Raw genomic sequence first — 18,436 nt, 5'->3', positions numbered from 1 at the left:
TCAATCCTGTACTTTTGGTTGCTGGACTCCATAGTCTTTGGTGCCTGTTTTTATGTGTGTGGAGTTCTGGAGGTGGCCAGCAGTGCCTGCACAGTGTGTGTGTATGAGGAGTACATGGTCAGCCTGGCTGGGGTCAGGGACTGGGAAGGAGAACATCCCTGGGGCTTGAAGCCATCAGCTTCAGCTTCACTTCAGCAGCTTTCTGTGTGTCCTTCTGCTCTGAAAGGCTCTGAGCCACAGGCCTTCAAAGGGAGGTCCCACTTCCATAGTTAAGTTCTAAGGCAGCAATATTTCTGTTTTATAAATAAGTAGCTGTTTTGAAGGCTTGGTTTTCTGCTTTGTGAAATTTACTCCTGGGGGAAGTGTTCTTATGTCAGAGTGTATTTGTTTATTCAGAACACTTGTAATAATTGTAAATGCAAATAACCATTAAAAAAATCAGAGCATTGCATGTTATTGGAGTTGCTAGTAGTTTTCCTTGATACAAGTGTCTTTTTCTGTTTTGGAAAGAAAAGACTTAAACATTAACTCCTACTCATGTCTGAGGAGTTGTTACTGACAATTGAGAGGTGAGATGAAGTAAAATGTTGGAAAATTATGATAAGTAGGCTCAGATTAATGCTGGGTTTTAGCTGTTTGAAGTTTGAGTGCCTGTCAGGTTTTTAACTCTACTCACTAAAGATAAGAATGTAATCACTGGTACTTGAACATATGGGAAACTGGGGCTTAAAACTCTATCAAAGGCTGGCAAGATTTAATTTTGCTTCTTAATAACAGATAATCAATATTTTAAAATATGCACAAGTGAGCAAAAGTGTTCCAAATACCTCTTTACTTCTAAAAGATGGATATTTTCCCAAGTTTTAGCAACAAAACAATTAATTTTCAAGCAGTACCACATATTGAGAGAATGAAACAGTTGAAATTCAAATGCTGCCTTCTGAGTTTTGAAAGTAAGAGATTGGTGTCATGCAGGCTGTTGTAATAAAATCTTTTCTATGTTGTTTGTTTCTAAAGATCAGGTATGGAATTCCTAAGGATTATTTAAACTTATTTGAAATTGTATAGTAAATTTGTCAAGGAAAAAAAGTAAATATATGGAGATTTGAGAAGCTCATTAAACACAGAAAAATGTTTTTCAATAGTATCCCTTTTCCCTAGATGTTAGTGTCTCTAGCTTATTGTTTAAGGACTGAATTAAGAGCACAGCTTTGATAAGAGTCAACTTCAGGAAGTACTCCTGGTCTTTAGGAACAAGTGATTTTTAAGATCTTTTGTTAATAATTTTTCTTTTAAGGAAATCTAAGAGTAAAGTGGTCTTGTTTCCAAAAAAAATCCCTTCATTTCATCCTCCTGAAAAAAGACTTGACAATCTTGTTAGAATTTGTTAGGAAAATCACAAGTAATTTTTAAGATTTCCCTACAATGCAGATGAAAGTGTGGACTTTGGAGGCTGTTTAGAGAATGGAAGCTCTTATATGCAAAACAGGAAGGCTTAGTAGTTCAGAAATACTTGGTACTGTATTATGGGCTGTATTATGTATTTGATTTTCAGCAGGTTACCCAGGGAGATTGCAGAGTCCCCATCCTTGGAGATGCTCAAACCCTGCCTGGACAGTGCTGGTCAGACAGCTGTAGATGCCCTGCTCAATCTGAGAGCTTGGATCAGGTGCTCTTCAGAGGTGCATTCTAACCTGGGCCACGTTGTGAATCACAGCTGGTGAAAACCAAATGCACAATACATAATACAGACAGTCTTTCTTGGTGTTCAGATGGGATCTCCTGTATTTCAGTTTGTTGTCCACATTTCATGTGGTCCTGTCACTGGTAACCCATTGAAAGAGCCCGGCTCTGTCCTATTTGCACCCTCCATTCAGGTATTTATATGCATTGGTAGACTCCTCCAGAGCCTTCTTTCCTCCATGCTGAACAGTTCCAGCTCTCCCAGCCTTTCCTCATAGCAGATGCTCCAGTTCCTCCATCTGTGTGGCCCTGTGCTGGTCTTTCTCTGGTATATCCATTTCTCTTTTAGAGGGGAGCCTAGAACTTGGACACATAATTGATTCCCAGTAGTAAAATCCTATTATTAATAAAATCTAAATATCTCTTCCGGAGTTCTGTAATAAAACTGATTTATAGTACCTGATTTTTATGCAGTAGCAGACATTTATTTCATGTAGTGCATGGGGCTTTAGTAATGGGGTTTGTAAAGATAAAACACATAAGAGTTTTCAACTGAAGGTTTTTATGAAGGCCTACATTGATGAAGCCCTGTAGTAGTAATGATGACTATGGAAAATGAGCTTTTAATCAAGTATATTGGATGGGTATATAGAGTTGTTTCTTCTCTTTTTGACAATACAGTCTTCAGTATCAGAGAACTTTTGCTAATATGGTTGTTCTTAAAGCACTTCTGGAGCCCAGTGCTAGACTGATGAGGTCTGTGATGGGAAACACCTACCATTGTTTGTGACAGTGACTTTGAGGGTCCTTAAATAATAATCCTTCATACATTCTAACCAGCTGCTTCTTATGTGATATTGGCTAGTAGCTTCTCCCAAGAAGAGACTTGATGATGATTTTGGCTTTCTTAATTTCCTTCTCACGAATGAAGTGCAAGGGGCAGGGTGTGTGTGTGAAAATTGAAAATCATAACATTAGGACCCTGGGGAAATCACTGCTGTCTGAGTTACCTTCTCCCACATCAGTAATGCTCCATGGATGCAAGTTAATTAAAGCATCATTGTGTAGTTGAACTGAGGAATACATTCCAGGTTACTTTAGAGTACTGGCATCACCATTTAGTCTGTGAACCTGGGAGAAGGACTGGAAAAGCAACAAATTGTTCATAAATAATGCCTGAAGAAGAAACAAAAAATCTGCATGCAGCCAAAGAATAGTAAGCAGTAAAGAGAAGAAGAGATGAAGAACTGTTTGCATGAATCAGAAGTTCATGGTGAAATAAAATGAAATAAAAGAAACAATCTCATTTTCCATGCTTGCTGTGAAGGCGAGTGTTCCAGGACACTGTTTATTGGTTTGAAAATAACTAGGTATCTGGAAGTTGATACTAAAAAAGGACTCAGGACTAAGTTAAAAGTTGAGAAAGCTCTCTGTAGAGGCTGAGTCAGTGGTGAAACAGTTGATAAAATCACTGAAGAATGTTCACAACTATGGGAAGCAGTATTATTTAACAGAAGATTTGGAGTTTGCTGACAAGGTAGCTTCTTAAATGTCTTCTTCAATCTACATATAATTAAAGCCTGAAACACACTATACACTATTGTAAGAAAGGTGGAATCAATAACTTACTTTTGGGGGAAAATTTCTAATGAGCATCTTCATAACTGTCAACTTCATCTTTATTTTAGTATGCAAAAAAATATAAGAGATGAATTCATTTACATGCTGTCACCCTCAAATGCAAGTGAAATGATTATATGCAGAGGTAATAATGCTGCAAAACCCAGCAACAGTTCGTTTGGCAATTAAACAAGGTTTAATGATTGAAAAATCTTGCTTTAAAGATTTAATCCAGGTGTTATTTATACCTCAGTGTGAATATGAAAGCCTAGACATTTCCAAATGGGAAAAAGAAATCAATTACTTTCAGAAGCAAGTGCCTCAGGAAAACATTAATTATTATTCTGAGTGCATTTGACAAATGCTGAGCTGAAATTAGTGGACTTCAGTTTCTTCAGAGTTCTTAAAGCGTTAGGTAAATATCTAGGACATGCTAGCAAGGACACTTTTCACAACTCTTAATTTGTTTCTTCTCTTATGGAAAATTTTTCATTTGACAGCTTGAATTAACTGGCAAAATGAAAAGAAGACATAATATATATAATATTTATAATTTAGAATATATATTTTACAACATAATTTATATTTTATTATACTCGTATATAGGTTTTAAATGTTTAGATACAGCATCTAAGCAACATTGATAACTATTGTGCCCTGCCTTTTAGAGTATAAAAAGAAACTGAGAGTGCTAATAATATAACTTTAATTCTTTTGTTTGTTTATTTTTTGAATAAGTTAGTTGCTGCCTTTGTTTTGCTTTCCTTAAACATAGAAGGCCACTTAGTGTTATGTGTTAATTTCTTTTGGCTAGCTTGTGTTATTGTGAATGGGGGGGGGGGTGTGAGGAGTTGGTGGGGAGTTTTATGTAATGAAATAACAAAACAAAAGCAAACTCACAAAACCAATTTCAGCCTTATATTGACACTCATATCATCCACTAGGGATTCAAGAGGGAAAATTTTTCCTGTTCTTTAGTAATGTCAGGATTGTTACATTTGTACTAGAAGCCAAGTAATGCTAGTCTATATTATTTCCTTCCTTTCATAAATTTGGTGGTACTAGATGGAAATAATCTAAATGCTTTATGTATTAAATTATATTGGCCAATTAAAAAGAAAAGTTTCATAATGTTGAAAGCATTTTTTGCATAGTTTTGTTGTTTTGAAGAAATGTTATTTGCTGTTATATAGGTTGTATGTTGTGGAATAGATGTAAGATGAATTGTTTGGTGTAGTTTTTATTGAGCATATTTCAGTGTAAGTGCTGCTGAAATAACTTTTAATAGCTGAAGAAGTCTTGGCAAAAATTACTTATTAATTTTGTACAGTGCTTGGGATTTGTAAGATGCTGTGAAAGGTTAAACCCCAACTTTTTTCAAAAGAAAATTGATCAGTGTTAAAATGTCAACTGTCTAGGTACAGCAGCTTACTGGCATGCAAACACTGCTCTCTCATTCCAGGTTCCCCAGCTGCATAGCATTTGCATTGTGACATTTTCTAACAACATTAGCACCATAGCTGATGTTTCAAAATCAATCAGTTTCTGTTGGTATGAGACAGCCTGCCCCTTAGTTGGATGTTGAAGGTGTTTCTCTGGAGCATAATTAACTTGAATTCTTGGGTTCTGGCAATATCTGCATCTCATGACTTTTTACTGCAAAATCATACAAACCAGGTAATATAATTCTGAAATGTCTTTAAAAATTATTTTTTTTTATTTATCTTCTTATTTATCTTTAAAAAAATAAATAAAGGCAAACCAAAGTAATATTAAGGTTTTCGCAGAAGTACAAAAACTTTCTAGACATTGAGTCTGAAATTTAATCTAAAGCAAGTATTTTGGTGCCTGGTGCATTAAAATGCCTTATTGGAGAATTCATATCCTTTAATACTGCATTTTAGAAAATAGCCAGCTAAAATTCAGATTTGTTTTAAAATTTTAGAGTTTCTATTCATCAACAGAGCTTCTAATCAGAGAGAAATGCATTAAGTCTTTTGCGACTGTTACTTCCTCTATTTAGGCTGAATTCTAAAATAAAATGTACATGAAAACTATATTTCTGCTGAAGGCAGATTGCAGTGGGAAAGAGATTTTACATGAATGATTTATATTTCAAATGTCATTGTATGGTAGAGTTTCCATTTTTGTAAAAGGCATGGCCTTATATATGGACTCATAGACTCTGTGTAAGTGGAACTGAGACTTAAAGGCCAGTTATTTATTGTAATCTTGCTGGGTATTTGCAGAATTCATATTCAAGACCAGGTTGGATGGGGCTCTAGTCTGGTGAAAGATGTCACTGCCCATGACAGGGAGTTTGGAGCTAGATGAGCTTTAAGGCCCCTTCCAGCCCAAACTGTCCTGTAATTCTGTGTTGATCCTATAAATATGTAAAGAGTACTCTGAGATGTGTGTAGTGTATTTATAACAATATAGTGAATGTTATGACACAGTCTTTAAGTGAGTAGAACTAAAATGCTTCTACAGCATTATTTTTAACCTGTTGCATATCTTAAAATGGGAATGAGGAGAGGAAAGCTTCGCTAGGCATTTGTAGCATCTCCTGAAGATTGTTTTTTCTTTTGATCAAATGTATACTTCAGAAGGATAGCTAATCTAGATAAACTAGGGTTAAGGACAAAAATCTGTAATTAAGGTAAAAACTTTTACAGAAAGCATTTTACCATCTTCTTTTGTTTCTCAGTTACTCCCAGTGAAGGGGGAAAACTGGGATCTGTTATTCTGACTTTCAGATATGGCATGGCTACAGTATACTCAGTAAAAAAAACCCATAAATGGTTTGGTTACATAAAATTTGATATTCTGTTAGATTGATTGCATTTAGAAAACATCTTAAAATGCTGGCCAGACAGATCTTTGAATAAAGTTTGTCGAGTACTAATGAGTTAGTTGGAGCGACTGTAGTGCCTATTAATGCTAAATAGCTATTGCTAAAGGCAGTCTCTGTTTCAAAAAGTTCAAGAGAAAGACCTGAATAGGTAAATAGTGCTGGATTAGTAGAGCAAAAAATAATTTTCATTCCACTAAAGATGACTTCCAATTGTATATCATTCCTTTAGATGAGTTACTGCTGCAGGTACTACTGTGATGTCATATTTTACTCATATCTTTGTTTCCATTTTTATGGAAAGAAGCTTCTACCTTCTTTCCCTCTTGCACTTCTCTACTGTGCAGGCTCATACTCAGCTGGGTGATGCATTTAATGGGAACAAATAGCCCATAGTGCCTTTGTTGGGCACACACAGGTCAGGCAGTAAGTTGGGCACAGGCCCTGCGTATAGACCTCAACAAATGAGAGGGCTGGGCGGTCACCAGCCATGAGATTTAACAAGGGAAAGTGCCAGATTCTGCACCTGGGAAGGGGCAGCCCTGGTTGTTGCATAGAATGGGGGTGAGAGGCTGGAGAGCAGCTCTATGGAATGGAACTTGGAGGTCCTGGATGATGGAAAGTCAAATCTGAGTGAGCAGTGCCCTGGCAGCCAGAAGGGCCAACCCTGCCCTGGGGACATCAGACCCAGCATTGCCAGCCAGGCAAGGGAGGGCATTGTCCCACTCTGCTCTGGGCTGGGGCAGCCTCACCTCCAGTGCTGGGGGCAGCTTTGGGTGCCACAATGCCAGAAATACATTAAGCTGATAGAGTCCAAAGGAGGCCACAAGGATGGTGAAGGGCCTTGAGGGGAAGCTGTGTGAGGAGCAGCTGAGGGCACTGGGTCTGTTCAGCCTGGAGGAGACTGAGGGAGACCTCACTGCAGTCTTCAGCATCCTCATAAGGGGAAGTGGAGGGGCAGACACTGATCTCTTCCGTCTTGTGACCAGTGACACGACTGGATCGAGGTAAAAACAGTTTATTAAATGAAAAAGGAAACCAAAACACCCCACAAGCAATGCTTCCCAGCCACAGACTGATGCCCAGCCAGGTCTTGAGTGATGGCAACTTTGGAAAAACTCCCCCTCAGTCTTATTGCTGAATGTGAGGGTATGAGGTCACCAGCTCAGCTTGGCTCTGAGGTGTCTGCAGCTCACTCTGCCCCCTTCTCTGATCATCCAGGCCTTGGGACTTGAATTATCTTAAGTCAGCAGTGTTTTATATTCTCTGTAAATTAAACTGCTTCAACATGATCACAGTATGGAGCTATGCTCTTTACTTGACAACATTTTCATGTCTTTCATGTATCTAAAATGTCAAATGTCGTGTTTTTGCTTTTCTTTCTCTGGTATGACTATCTTTATGTTGAGTGTCATATAGAGGTAGAAGCGAGGCTGTGCTTGCAGGAATTTGTCCAAATTTCATTTAAGAGTCATTGGAAAAAGTCTTCAGAATCTCAATTTGGAATGTATAAAATTCTTAACAGTTTAAAAACACCAGCAATTATTTTCCATGACCTTTGTCAAAGCTGCTTTTATTTACAATGTGGCTCTGTCAATAAAAAGTTTAGGTTATAAGAACAAACTTTATACTTGAATTTTTTTTTTTAATAGTCCAGGCAAGTTGAAGGAAAATGTGGAAAATGTGCTCTTCCAACAAAGTTGTTAAAATATTTTGATGAAGTCTCCTCAGCTATGTTTAAGGAAAACTGTCTTTAGTGGTAGATAGAAAAAAGCAGTGTCATGAGGATCGCACATCTTCCTGAAAGTAAACATTTGAAATAACTGGACTAAGTGTTTCTTCTAAGATTTGAAAAGCGTTAGATCTTATTTTCACAGATAATGTGAAAATAAGGTGGTCTGTAGGGAACATTACCTTGTCCAGGCACCATAATAGAGGAAAATGGGGAGTAATTTTGCTCCTAAGATTTGCAGATTCAGAAAAATATTGGCCATGTAGATCTCCTTTGACTTCAAAGTATTGGTTTTTTGCCTTTTAATGGCAGATCTTAAAACTACCAGGCATAGGTCACCTCTTCCATATTGTTTCATTGCAACATCAAGAAAAATCTTGGTTAAAGATCACTAGGTCTTGGTTCTGCCTCAATTACTACAAGTCTCCTAAGTTAGTTTTAAAGCAGTGTTTCTGTTAATTGATAGTGCTTACACAGAAATGTAGTTAATTGTATATACAACTTGGATATACAATAAACAGTAAATAATGTTGATACTTTTTCAGATTTTGAATGTTACGTTTTTTTGCTGCTTACATCATTGTCCAGTCAGACTTTCATAAACATCCTGTCATAAATGCATGCTTTTTTTCTGATGAAATGCAATATTTCAAGTACTGCATAGAAGAAAATACAGTATTCTTGTCTTATGTAAAATTATACCTATGTGTTTGTGTGGAAAATTTTCAAGAGAAATATAAGTTGGATATTAGGAAAAAGTATTTCATGCAAAGACTGATCAAGTACTGGAATTGTCTTCCCGGCAAGGTGATGGAGTCGCCATCCCTGGATGTGTTTAAAAAAAGACTGGATGTGGCCCTTGGTGCCATGGTTTATTGAGGTGTTAGGGCATGGGTTGGACTCTGTGATCTTGGAGGTCTCTTCCAACCTAGTGGTTCTGTGAGTATGCACACAAATGCTGTTTTCTGTATTTCTTAAGTTAATAATGGAGAAAGAAACATACTGTATTTCAGGCAGTTCTGCCTTTGTTCTGATAACTTTGGTTGGTGTTTAGAAGGCTTCCAAGTTCTTTTCAGAAATATTTTCTGATTGTGTTTAAAACAAAGAGAGAGTTACTTTACAAGAGATGTGAATATAGAATACTTACATTGACCTTTAATACTCCAAAGTAGGAAAATGAGTTTGTTTTTTTTTTTTTTTTTAATTAAAAGAAACTTCTGAATAAATGCAGAGTTTACCAAAGTTTTAGCATATCATATGCATCTCAGTCTGGCTCCATAAAACAAGGTGTCATGGTTTGAGAGGAAGTAAGTTTTCTGGGATGCTGCGGTCACACCAATGGGTGCTCAGATTTAAATACTGGCACCTGGTTTGGCCACTGGGGACATTGGATTCGCCTCTGAGAACACAGGGGTTAAAAGCAGAGCACTCCAGAGGAAGCTCTCTTGGGTTTCCATGAGGGAAGCAGGTCAGACCTCCCCGGCTCAGCTGCTGGCTGGGCAGGGGAGGGGAGCCATGCGGTAGGGTGAGGTAGGCCTGGCCCCCAGGGTGGAAGGGTGGAAGAGAGAGAGCACCAGCAAGAAGGTGTCCGGCTGCTTGTGGGAGTTTTGGGTGGGCAGAGCCCGAGCTTTTAACCCTTTTTTTGGACAGTGCAAACTTTGCAGAACATTAACCTTTCCTAGAAGAGAGATAGAGATGAAATGGAAGAAGGAAATGTGCAAGTGTGAAGGTCTGGGCAAGTGAAAGATGTCGGGAGAGTAGAGAAGGATCTTAGGTGGGAAGAGATGGAGTGGCCTTAGCTGGACTCTTCTTGTTATAGCCTTGGACAGACCCATGTTCCTTGTGACACAGAGACTGCATCCAGGGGGAGGCAATGGCTCAGAACCAAGAGGGTTCAGTGTTGGTGCCCCTCGGCCCCAGGGGGTGAAATGTGGGGGGGACAGATGTCCCAAAGGTGAGACTGCGCTCTTTTTGGATCAGGACAGAGCATCCTTAAAAGGAAAACCCTAGAAGCAGCTCTGGTCCACGCGCAGTGGTGGGAGCACTGGCCAGGAAAGGAAGAGGTCACGATGGCAGATGTTCTCCAGGTGGTGCCACGAGTGACACAGAAACACACGAGGTTTCAAGGGTGTTTCCTGAGGAAGCCTATGGCACAAGAAGGACTCCTCTCCTCTTGATGAACTGAGAATTGGTTGTCTGAAGGGTGGTGATGGACCGAGAGTTGGTGATTTGGGGGATGGATGTATTGGAGATTTGGTGGGGGGAGGAGGAAATGTTTTTGGAAAGTTTTCATTTTCCTTGTGTGTTTCTTTTTACTTAGAGTTGTAGTTTAGTTAATAAAGTTTTCTTTATTTCTAAGTGGGGGCCTGCTTTGCTTATTCCTGGTCACATCTCACAGCAGAAACCAGGGAGAGTGTATTCTCATGGGGGCACTGGCATTGTGCCAGTGTCAAACCATGACACAAGGGAATGTGGATCATGCTGTAATTGCCAAGACAGCTGCCTTCTTTAAGAGGAGGGTGAGTGGGTTGCTGAAAGTGCCAGGTTAATGTTTTCTGCAGCAGTCAGGTCGGATGAGTACATTTGGGATACCTGGGGCTGAGGAGAGCCGTGTTGTGAGACAGTGACTGCTGCAGTCCAGGGCTCCCTCAGCAGCAGGAATGGCCCCTTCCTCCTTCCCTGCTGTCCCTGTGTTCAGTGGCTTCAACCTTCCCTTGGCAGACAGCTGCTTCCAACCTCCTCTCATTTACTTGGTGGATGGTGCTGTGAGCTTGGGGTGCACGTTTCAAATTTGGTCCCAGTCTGACTTCTGCCAGCAGCAGAGGTTGTGAAATGGGTGTAATGAATGGGTGGTCTTTCAGGAGTTACATATTTCTAATTATTATGTATAATAATTCAATAAATTAGTACTGCATGCTATTTTTGAGTTACCTGTAAAATACTTAAGACCTTGGTGTTTATTTATACAGTATGAAATATCTTGAAATTTCTACTTTGTCCAGAGGTAGTTTTCAAAATACAGCCTAAGAAACATGACAGCCACAGAATCATGAAATGCATGTTTATATTCAGTATTTTGAGTTAAAAGTATATCAGAATTATCCAAAGAGCTATGTTTGTAGCTTTTATAGGTGAAGGTAACCACCTTATATACAGATACTAAACAAATCTAATACATGTATTTTTCCAGTTTTTTTAGTTAATACACCAATTAATTAATATTCTACAATAGTGTGATATGTATTTGTTGATCTGTAGATTGCTAGGTTTATTTTTGCAGAAAAAGTTGAATGTTTTAATTAGTCATATGAGTTAGAAGAAAAAAATTTAGAACAATCAAATTGTAAAACATGTTATTCCCATTTAAAAGAAAACAGTGTGCACAGAGGCATGTTTATATAAAAGTCACATAAGGGTAAATACTATGTAAATTGCTTTTATATAAATGTAAATTATATATTATATGGCTTCATGAATTATATTTACATTGGTAGAAGGCTGTCTAGGCACAACATCACTTTTAGTTCAAATATATTTGGAAAAATGTATACCACTTTCAGTGAAGTCTTGCTATTTAATTCTAACAGCATTGTAATTTTAGAAAAATGATTTTTCACTGTTTGTTAACTTGTAAATATTTCTGCTACCTTCAGATTCTGGAAGGCTGTGCTTAGTTATTTTTAATAGGAGAAATTATGTCTTGTCCAATGTTGTATAAAGTTGTAACAATGCAGTGTGACTTCCAACATAATTCCTGCCTTGTGCTATCAGATTTTTTAAGCTAATATTTTAAATTGTGCTCATTTTTTCTTCCAGCTGACAGCACGATCACTACCTTCCATACAGTCTGATGAGAGACTTCAACCTCTGCTTAATCATCTCAGGTAGTATGAAGTGAAAGCATGACTATATTCCTTCATACAGATTAAAGTAATTGTTTTGGTAGAATGCCTTAGGTACAGGTTTTTAACAGACCTCATCTGTGTGATTGGATTTGAAAAAACCCTAAAAGTAATTCTTCAACTTAACAAAAGCTTTATAAATGACATGGAACATAGTTTATAGGACTAGTGTTGCTTCTAAGTAACAAAAAATAGTTGTAGCTTTTATAAAGGTTGGTTTTGGTTTTTTTTTTTTTTAATAGCAAGTACAATGTTGTTAAGCTCCTTTATAAAGAAAAACAGATTCCAAATTACAGTGCTCAGAGCATGGGCCTTCCTTGTTGCAAATATTCTGTACTCCCTGCTCTCTTTGGAAGATTTTGCTGTCATTGATGAATGGAGTACTAATTTGTTTCTTTTAATGGACCTATGTAGATTGCTGAAAGTGTGAACCATTAGAGTAAATTGTTTGCCTCCCTCTTAGTTGTGTGGGTATATATATATATATGTGTGTGTGTGTGTGTATATATATGTGTGTGTGTGCGTGTGTATGTACATGTATATAAGCTTTCTACTTCATTTGTAGAAGAAGGTAAGTAGAGAGCTCTGGTCTCTTTCTTATCTATAGATATGATTGCTTTTTACCACTTTGTATGGGAGACTTTTCTTATTGTGGTCATATGCAGGAGGACAAGGTCCATACAATTAGACTGAGCTGGTTTAGAATCATGGAATAATTTAGCTTGAAGTGAACCTCTGGAGATGATTTAATCTAGCCCGTGTTCAGTGCAGATCTGGTAAGATCAGGTTGCTCAGGTGTTTCTTTTTGTAGAATTTTTAATGTCTCTAAGAATAGAAATTTACTTAAATATGGGATGTCAGCAATGAAAGCAGTTTCTGAACACATACATCTTGGCATTAAGATCATTGAAATTATGTTGGATGAATTAGAAATTGAAGTGTTGAGGCTCCATCATGGCACCATTTCATGGGGAATTGGGATGCAGATCTAGGTTCCTGGATCCTGCACCTTATTATCTACGATGCTCTACTGCTTGAGCTATCTGTTCTCAAACCCTGATGTTTTATTTTGATTTTTAAAAGTCTCATAATTTTTATTATATAGGAAGAGTTTAATGTTTTGTTGTTTTTAGTGTAAATCAGAGTAGGAAAAACAGCTTTCATATCTCTGCTTATTTACATATGATTGAACTTTGTTCAAGAGCAATGAATGAAAACAAGCATTGCAGTGTTATTGTTACTGTTAAATAGCTGGGGGTACTTCTGAATGCCAATAACCTTCCATGATTTTATTACCCTATATCTTACTGGGGTTGTAAAAATATGCCTCAGTGGTATTCCTTTCTTAATTTGAAGATCAAGAGCAATTAAGTTAGGTTTTTATAAACTGTGCTCTCTAGGAGTAATTACTGAGAAATTGAAAATTTCTTTTGATGTATGCTCTGTTCTGTGTAAGTGGAACAGTCCTTCAGTATCACCATCACTCCTGTCTGTGCTTTTTTATTAATATGGAAAAAGTAAAGGTTCCAAAAGAAGGTACTTCAACAGGGATATTATACCCCACATTTATGCCAACTGGTATTTTTGTACATTCTTATGTTACCTTGGGTATGTATGTTATACAGCTGGTAAATCACTTCCATTTTGCTTTTTTGAAAATGGAGGGACTGTTTCCAGTTTATTTTGTCACCAACCAAAAAAACGATACAAATGCTTCCAAGTTGCCTGTTTGGAAGTTCCTTTAAAATGTACAAAATATATCAGGCCTCGTTGAAAAGTAACCTCTGGCAGTGAACAGACAGGTGACCAGAGGGAATTTAGATGCTTCTATAGTAAAATTAGTAAAAATAGACACACATGGTTTAAATACTTTAAAATATTTATCCCTTTTATGTGATGAAAAAAAATCTATTAAGTACAGTAATCCGTAGTAGAGTACCTGGAGTCCTATTTTCTTTAGCTTCTACTTTGTTGCCTTGGGTGATGGAATTGAGTGTGTACTCAGCAAGACTCACATGATAGAAAACTGGAGAGAATGGTTTGCACCAGATGAGTGCTCTGCCTTTCAGGTGGACTTGGGCAGGAGGGAGAAATGAGCTGCCAGGAGCCCTCTGAAGTTCAGCAAAGGGAAATAGCAAGGCTTGAAGTTGGAGAGGATTACCCCATGTGCCAGTGTAAGCTGAGGGCTGGATGGCTGTGAGTGCAGAAGAGGACCTTGGGGTCCTGCTGGACAGCAAGCTGTGAGCCACCAGAGTACCTGTGAAGCAAAGACTGCTGACAGTCCTCTTGCATGGCATTAGGAAGGGCACTTGCAGCAGGTCAGGAGAGATGATCCTTCCACTGCTCAGCACTGGTGAGACCACATCTGCAGGGCTGTGACCAATCCTGGGCTCCCCAGTATGTACAAGAAGAGACTGAGAAAACTGAGGTTGTTCAGCCTGGAGGAGATAAATTTCAGGAAGTGTCTGTGTGCATTTCATCAGTGCATGTAAATAGGTGTCTGATAAGGAGGAGGAAGAAAAGAGTGAGAGTTTTCTCAGTGGTATCCAGTGATAGGCCAGGAGGCGGTGAGCAGAGACTGATACACAGGAAATTCTGCCTAAACATAAGAAAGCCTTTTTTTTTTTGACAGAGTGGTTGAACACTGGAAGAGGTTGCTCAGAAAGTTATGATTCTCTGTCCTTGGATATGCTCAAAACCCAGCTTTATGAGATCCTAAGCAACCTGCAAGCTTTATGAGGTCCTGAGCAAACATCATTTTGAGCAGGGGTTGCACTAAATGATCTTCAGTGGTCTCTCTGATCTAAACCCTTTATGATCCCTCACCTCTCCTATCAGATGAAGGGAAAGAGGGTTTCTTTGCTATGTTTTCTCTAATGTTTTATGACACTGTTTTGACTCATGCTTTATGAGTCCTAATTACCTGGTTTCTAGTTTTTGTCTGATACAAAATATTTGCAGCCTATAATTGATAAATTACTTTCTTTCAGAATTTTTAAACCTAAAGATATTTTGGAACTGCTTTAAATGATGCCATACCCTTTACTTTCTTTTTCAGCCATTCTTATGTTGGCCCAGATTACAGCGTCCAAAAGAACACTGGAAAAATTTCTCTAGAGCAAATTGATGCTGTAAGTTGTGTTTCTGGAGTCATATAGGATGTTGAAGTATAACTTTCTAAATTCAAGTACTCTATGTACAAACTAAATATAAAGCCTTTATCTTCTTTTTATCCATGTTTGCTTTGTAACTGTTGAAGGAAATTGCATTGAAGTTCAAGATGGAGCAGAATTAGCTGAAAATGCATCTAATCAGGATTCAGACTCAGAGTGCAGTTGCAGTGAAATGCTTAATTTGCTGTTCAATTTTGTGTACTTTCACAAATACTTAACATAATTATAAGCAGAATACAACAAAATTTTCTTATTTAACAATCTTGCAAACCATGTCGTTTATGATTACTGTGTTGCAGTATTAGTCTTTCTAATGCTGGTTGTTGATTTTTGACTTACAGGCAGGGTTCTGAAAACAAGGAAGTAAATAAAATTGAAGTAAAACATGGGATGTGAAACACCATGCATAAATTGCACAGAGTCCATTCAAAACATATTATAACTCCATCATCCAAATTTTAGGAACCATGTGTTTTCAGCATCCATCTTAACCATGATAGTGTTTCTCTGGCAGTGAATTAAAATCCCTTCCCCTTCCCCACCCCCCAAAACTCTGTAAAAGGTCATTTTGCCATTCCAGATGCTAAAAAAAAGAGTCAAGAAATACTGTAATGCAAGTGTGGGTATATTTTTTCTGACAGCAATTAAACTGTGTAACTTAGTAGTTGGAGACAGTCTGATAGTACCAGCTGTGTTACTCTGTCCTCTGGATTTTGTTCTTGAGATGGTTGTTCAGTTGGATAGTTTATGGACTCACTTGTGCTATGAATTCAGTCCCAGGGCTCTCTGTACATGCCTATCTTTTCTGCCAGCCATTGGCATTTTCAAGTGGAGCTAATTAATAATCGCAGTAAACACATATCCTACGAATTAAATGATCAGTGTGCCTTAAACAGAAATTCTTCTCCTGTCAGCTCTCTGTGAAGTCATTCCCCCTGTGCATGAGGCAGCTGCACAGAGCCCTCCGTGAGAGCCACCACCTCCGTCACGGAGGCCGCATGCAGTACGGGCTCTTCCTGAAAGGCATCGGCCTCACGCTGGAACAGGCCCTGGAGTTCTGGAAGAAAGAGTTTATCAGAGGAAAAGTGGATGCTGATAAGGTAATTGAACAAAATGTAGATGTGGGGATGTAGTTAATGTGCACGTTGTGCTACAGATTTGAATAGATGCTTTTTGGAGTAGAAAATTGGGCAAAAAGTACACCTTTTTAAAGGTGGGAGGGGGTTTTTTTGGTTTCTTTGCTTACAGTTTTAGTAATTTTGTTGAGTATTGACCTGAACTGTGGGTAAAAAAGGCAAACCATAAAGAGGCTTTTATAAGTGTGGACTAGAAAAACCTTACCAGTAAGTTACTAGGAAACCAGTGTCCTTTATGAAATACAGGTACTATGTGACTAAATTAATTCACCAAGCAGATGAGTGACCAAACCCAGTACTGTCTGAAAGACAAGGTTAAACTTTTTTGTTGTTTATTAAAAAAATACATTAGTTGGACAGCTCTGTGTGAAGTAGTCTTGCCTTAGCAAATTTACAGTTGAAGAATGAAAGACGAAACTGGGGACAGAAGACAGAAGAATGTGTTCAAGGAAAGAGTGAGAAAATACTATTCAGTGCAATGGGAGGTATTACTGACATATTAGTCATTGGCCTCACTCTTGCCAACATTTTTGGGAGTATTGTGGGTGAGGAAGATATAGTGTCTAATTTTTGGAGGATTGTGGACTGCTCCTTATCTTGAACAATTCAGGTACTATGAAGCAGGCTTCCTCCCTCATCCTTCTCTGAAGCCTGACCTGTGGTATGTGTTAGAGCAGAGTTTCAGACTTTATCTGTTTTGTGTGGAGTATACTTTGTATTTAATATTGTGAGAACCGTGAAGTATTTTTGGAGTGCTTGGTAGACAATCTTTCCTTACCTTAGGTTCTCTGGGCCATTCCTATTTATAGAAGATACAGGGGAAAAAAATAAGATTGACTAAAATGAATTATGGTACATATGCCTCTTTCAAGACCCAGAAGATAGATCAACTTTTCTGCAAATTTTTTGGAAAGGAGAAAGGGATTTAAAGGTATGATTTGAATGAGTATCTAAACCTCTGTTTATCTAGTACCTTAAATATAATTTGATTTAAAAGGAGACTTTTTTAACAGAGGTCTCAAGAACATCTCAGAAGAGTGGCAATAAATCTTGCCAATTAATTTCTAGTTGTGTTGGGTTTCTGTGGCCATGGTAGTGCATGGGGCTGCAGGGTTAGGTTATGGGAGAAGTTGCCAGAAGCTTCCCCCATTGTCCAACAGAGCTAAAGCCAACTGGCTCCAAGAGGAGCCCTGTGGCCAGGGCTGAGCCCATCAGCAGTGGTGGGTAGTACCTCTGGGATAGGATATTTGAGAAAAGGGGGTAAAAATCCCCTTCACAATAACAACTTCAGCCACTGAGAAGAGAGTGGGAATATGTGAGAGGAACAGCTCTGCAGACACCAAGGTCAGTGCAAAAGAAGAAGGGGCAGGAGGTGCTCCAGGTGCCAGAGCTGAGATTCCCCTGCAGCAGCCTCTGGTGCAGCCCCTGGTGAGGCAGCTGTGCCCCTGCAGCCCATGGAGGGCCAAGGTGGAAAAGAGATCCACCTGCAGCCCATGGAGGACCTCATGCCAGAGCAGAGGGATGCCTGGAGCAGGCTGTGACCCAGTAGGAAGCCCATGCTGGAACAGGCTCCTGGCAGGAGCTGTGGCCCCATGGAGAGAGGAGCCCACTCTGGAGCAGGTTTGCTGGCAGGTTTTGGGACCCCATAGGGACTCACACTGCAGCAGGCTGTTCCTGAAGGAGTGCACACCATGGAAGGGGCTATGCTAGAGCAGTTTGTGAAAACTTTAGCATGTGGGAAGATTCAACATTGGAGAAGTTCATTGTTTCCTGTGGGAGGGACCCCAATCTGGAGCAGGGGAGGAATATAAGGAGTCCTCCCCTGAGAAGGAAGGAGTGGAAGAAATGTGTGGTGAACTCCCATTTCCTGTCAACCTGCACCACCTCTGGGAGGAGGGAGAAAAATCAGGAGTAAAGTCAAACTTGGATGAGGGGAAGGTGTTGTAAGAGTTGTTTTTATTTCTCATTTCCCTCCTCTGATTTGATTGGTAATAAATTACATTTCCCAAGTCTGTTTTGCCTGTGACAGTAAGTGATGAGTGATCCCAACGTGTGCTTGAGTCCTTTGTTATATTTTCTCTCCCCTGTCCACCTGAGAAGGGGAGTGGGCACCTGACATCCAGCCAGGATCAACCCACAGCACTACCTGAATTCAGGAAAATCCAGAATTTTCAATTGACATATCCTGTATGTAAAAGAACTGAAAGAATTAAAACAAACTATTAGAAATGATAAAACAGTATCACATTAGTTATTTCTGTTTTCAAAAAATATTGGGAGAACACATCTGATTCCACCTACTTGTGCTTTGGCCAAATATGTACATGCACATGTATGAA

The 18,436-nt window shown here is 38.8% G+C and overlaps 1 protein-coding gene across 1 annotated transcript in view; it reads left to right on the top strand.

Annotated features, from left to right (window-relative positions):
- PRIM2 (DNA primase subunit 2) overlaps nucleotides 1-18,436 on the top strand; it is an 89,670-nt gene that overhangs the window by 43,307 nt on the left and 27,927 nt on the right. The window contains exons 7-9 of the mRNA XM_071445666.1: nucleotides 11,703-11,770; nucleotides 14,847-14,919; nucleotides 15,876-16,061. Of these exons, the coding sequence (XP_071301767.1) occupies nucleotides 11,703-11,770; nucleotides 14,847-14,919; nucleotides 15,876-16,061 (327 nt within the window). The remainder of the gene's footprint in view (nucleotides 1-11,702; nucleotides 11,771-14,846; nucleotides 14,920-15,875; nucleotides 16,062-18,436) is intronic.

The sequence above is a fragment of the Agelaius tricolor genome, unplaced genomic scaffold, assembly GCF_023055355.1.
Source record: "Agelaius tricolor isolate 1412-34295 unplaced genomic scaffold, bAgeTri1.0.p SCAF_1, whole genome shotgun sequence".
NCBI lineage: Eukaryota > Metazoa > Chordata > Aves > Passeriformes > Icteridae > Agelaius > Agelaius tricolor.
Note: the sequence above shows the minus strand (reverse complement) of the source record. Positions and strands in the feature narration are given on the sequence as shown.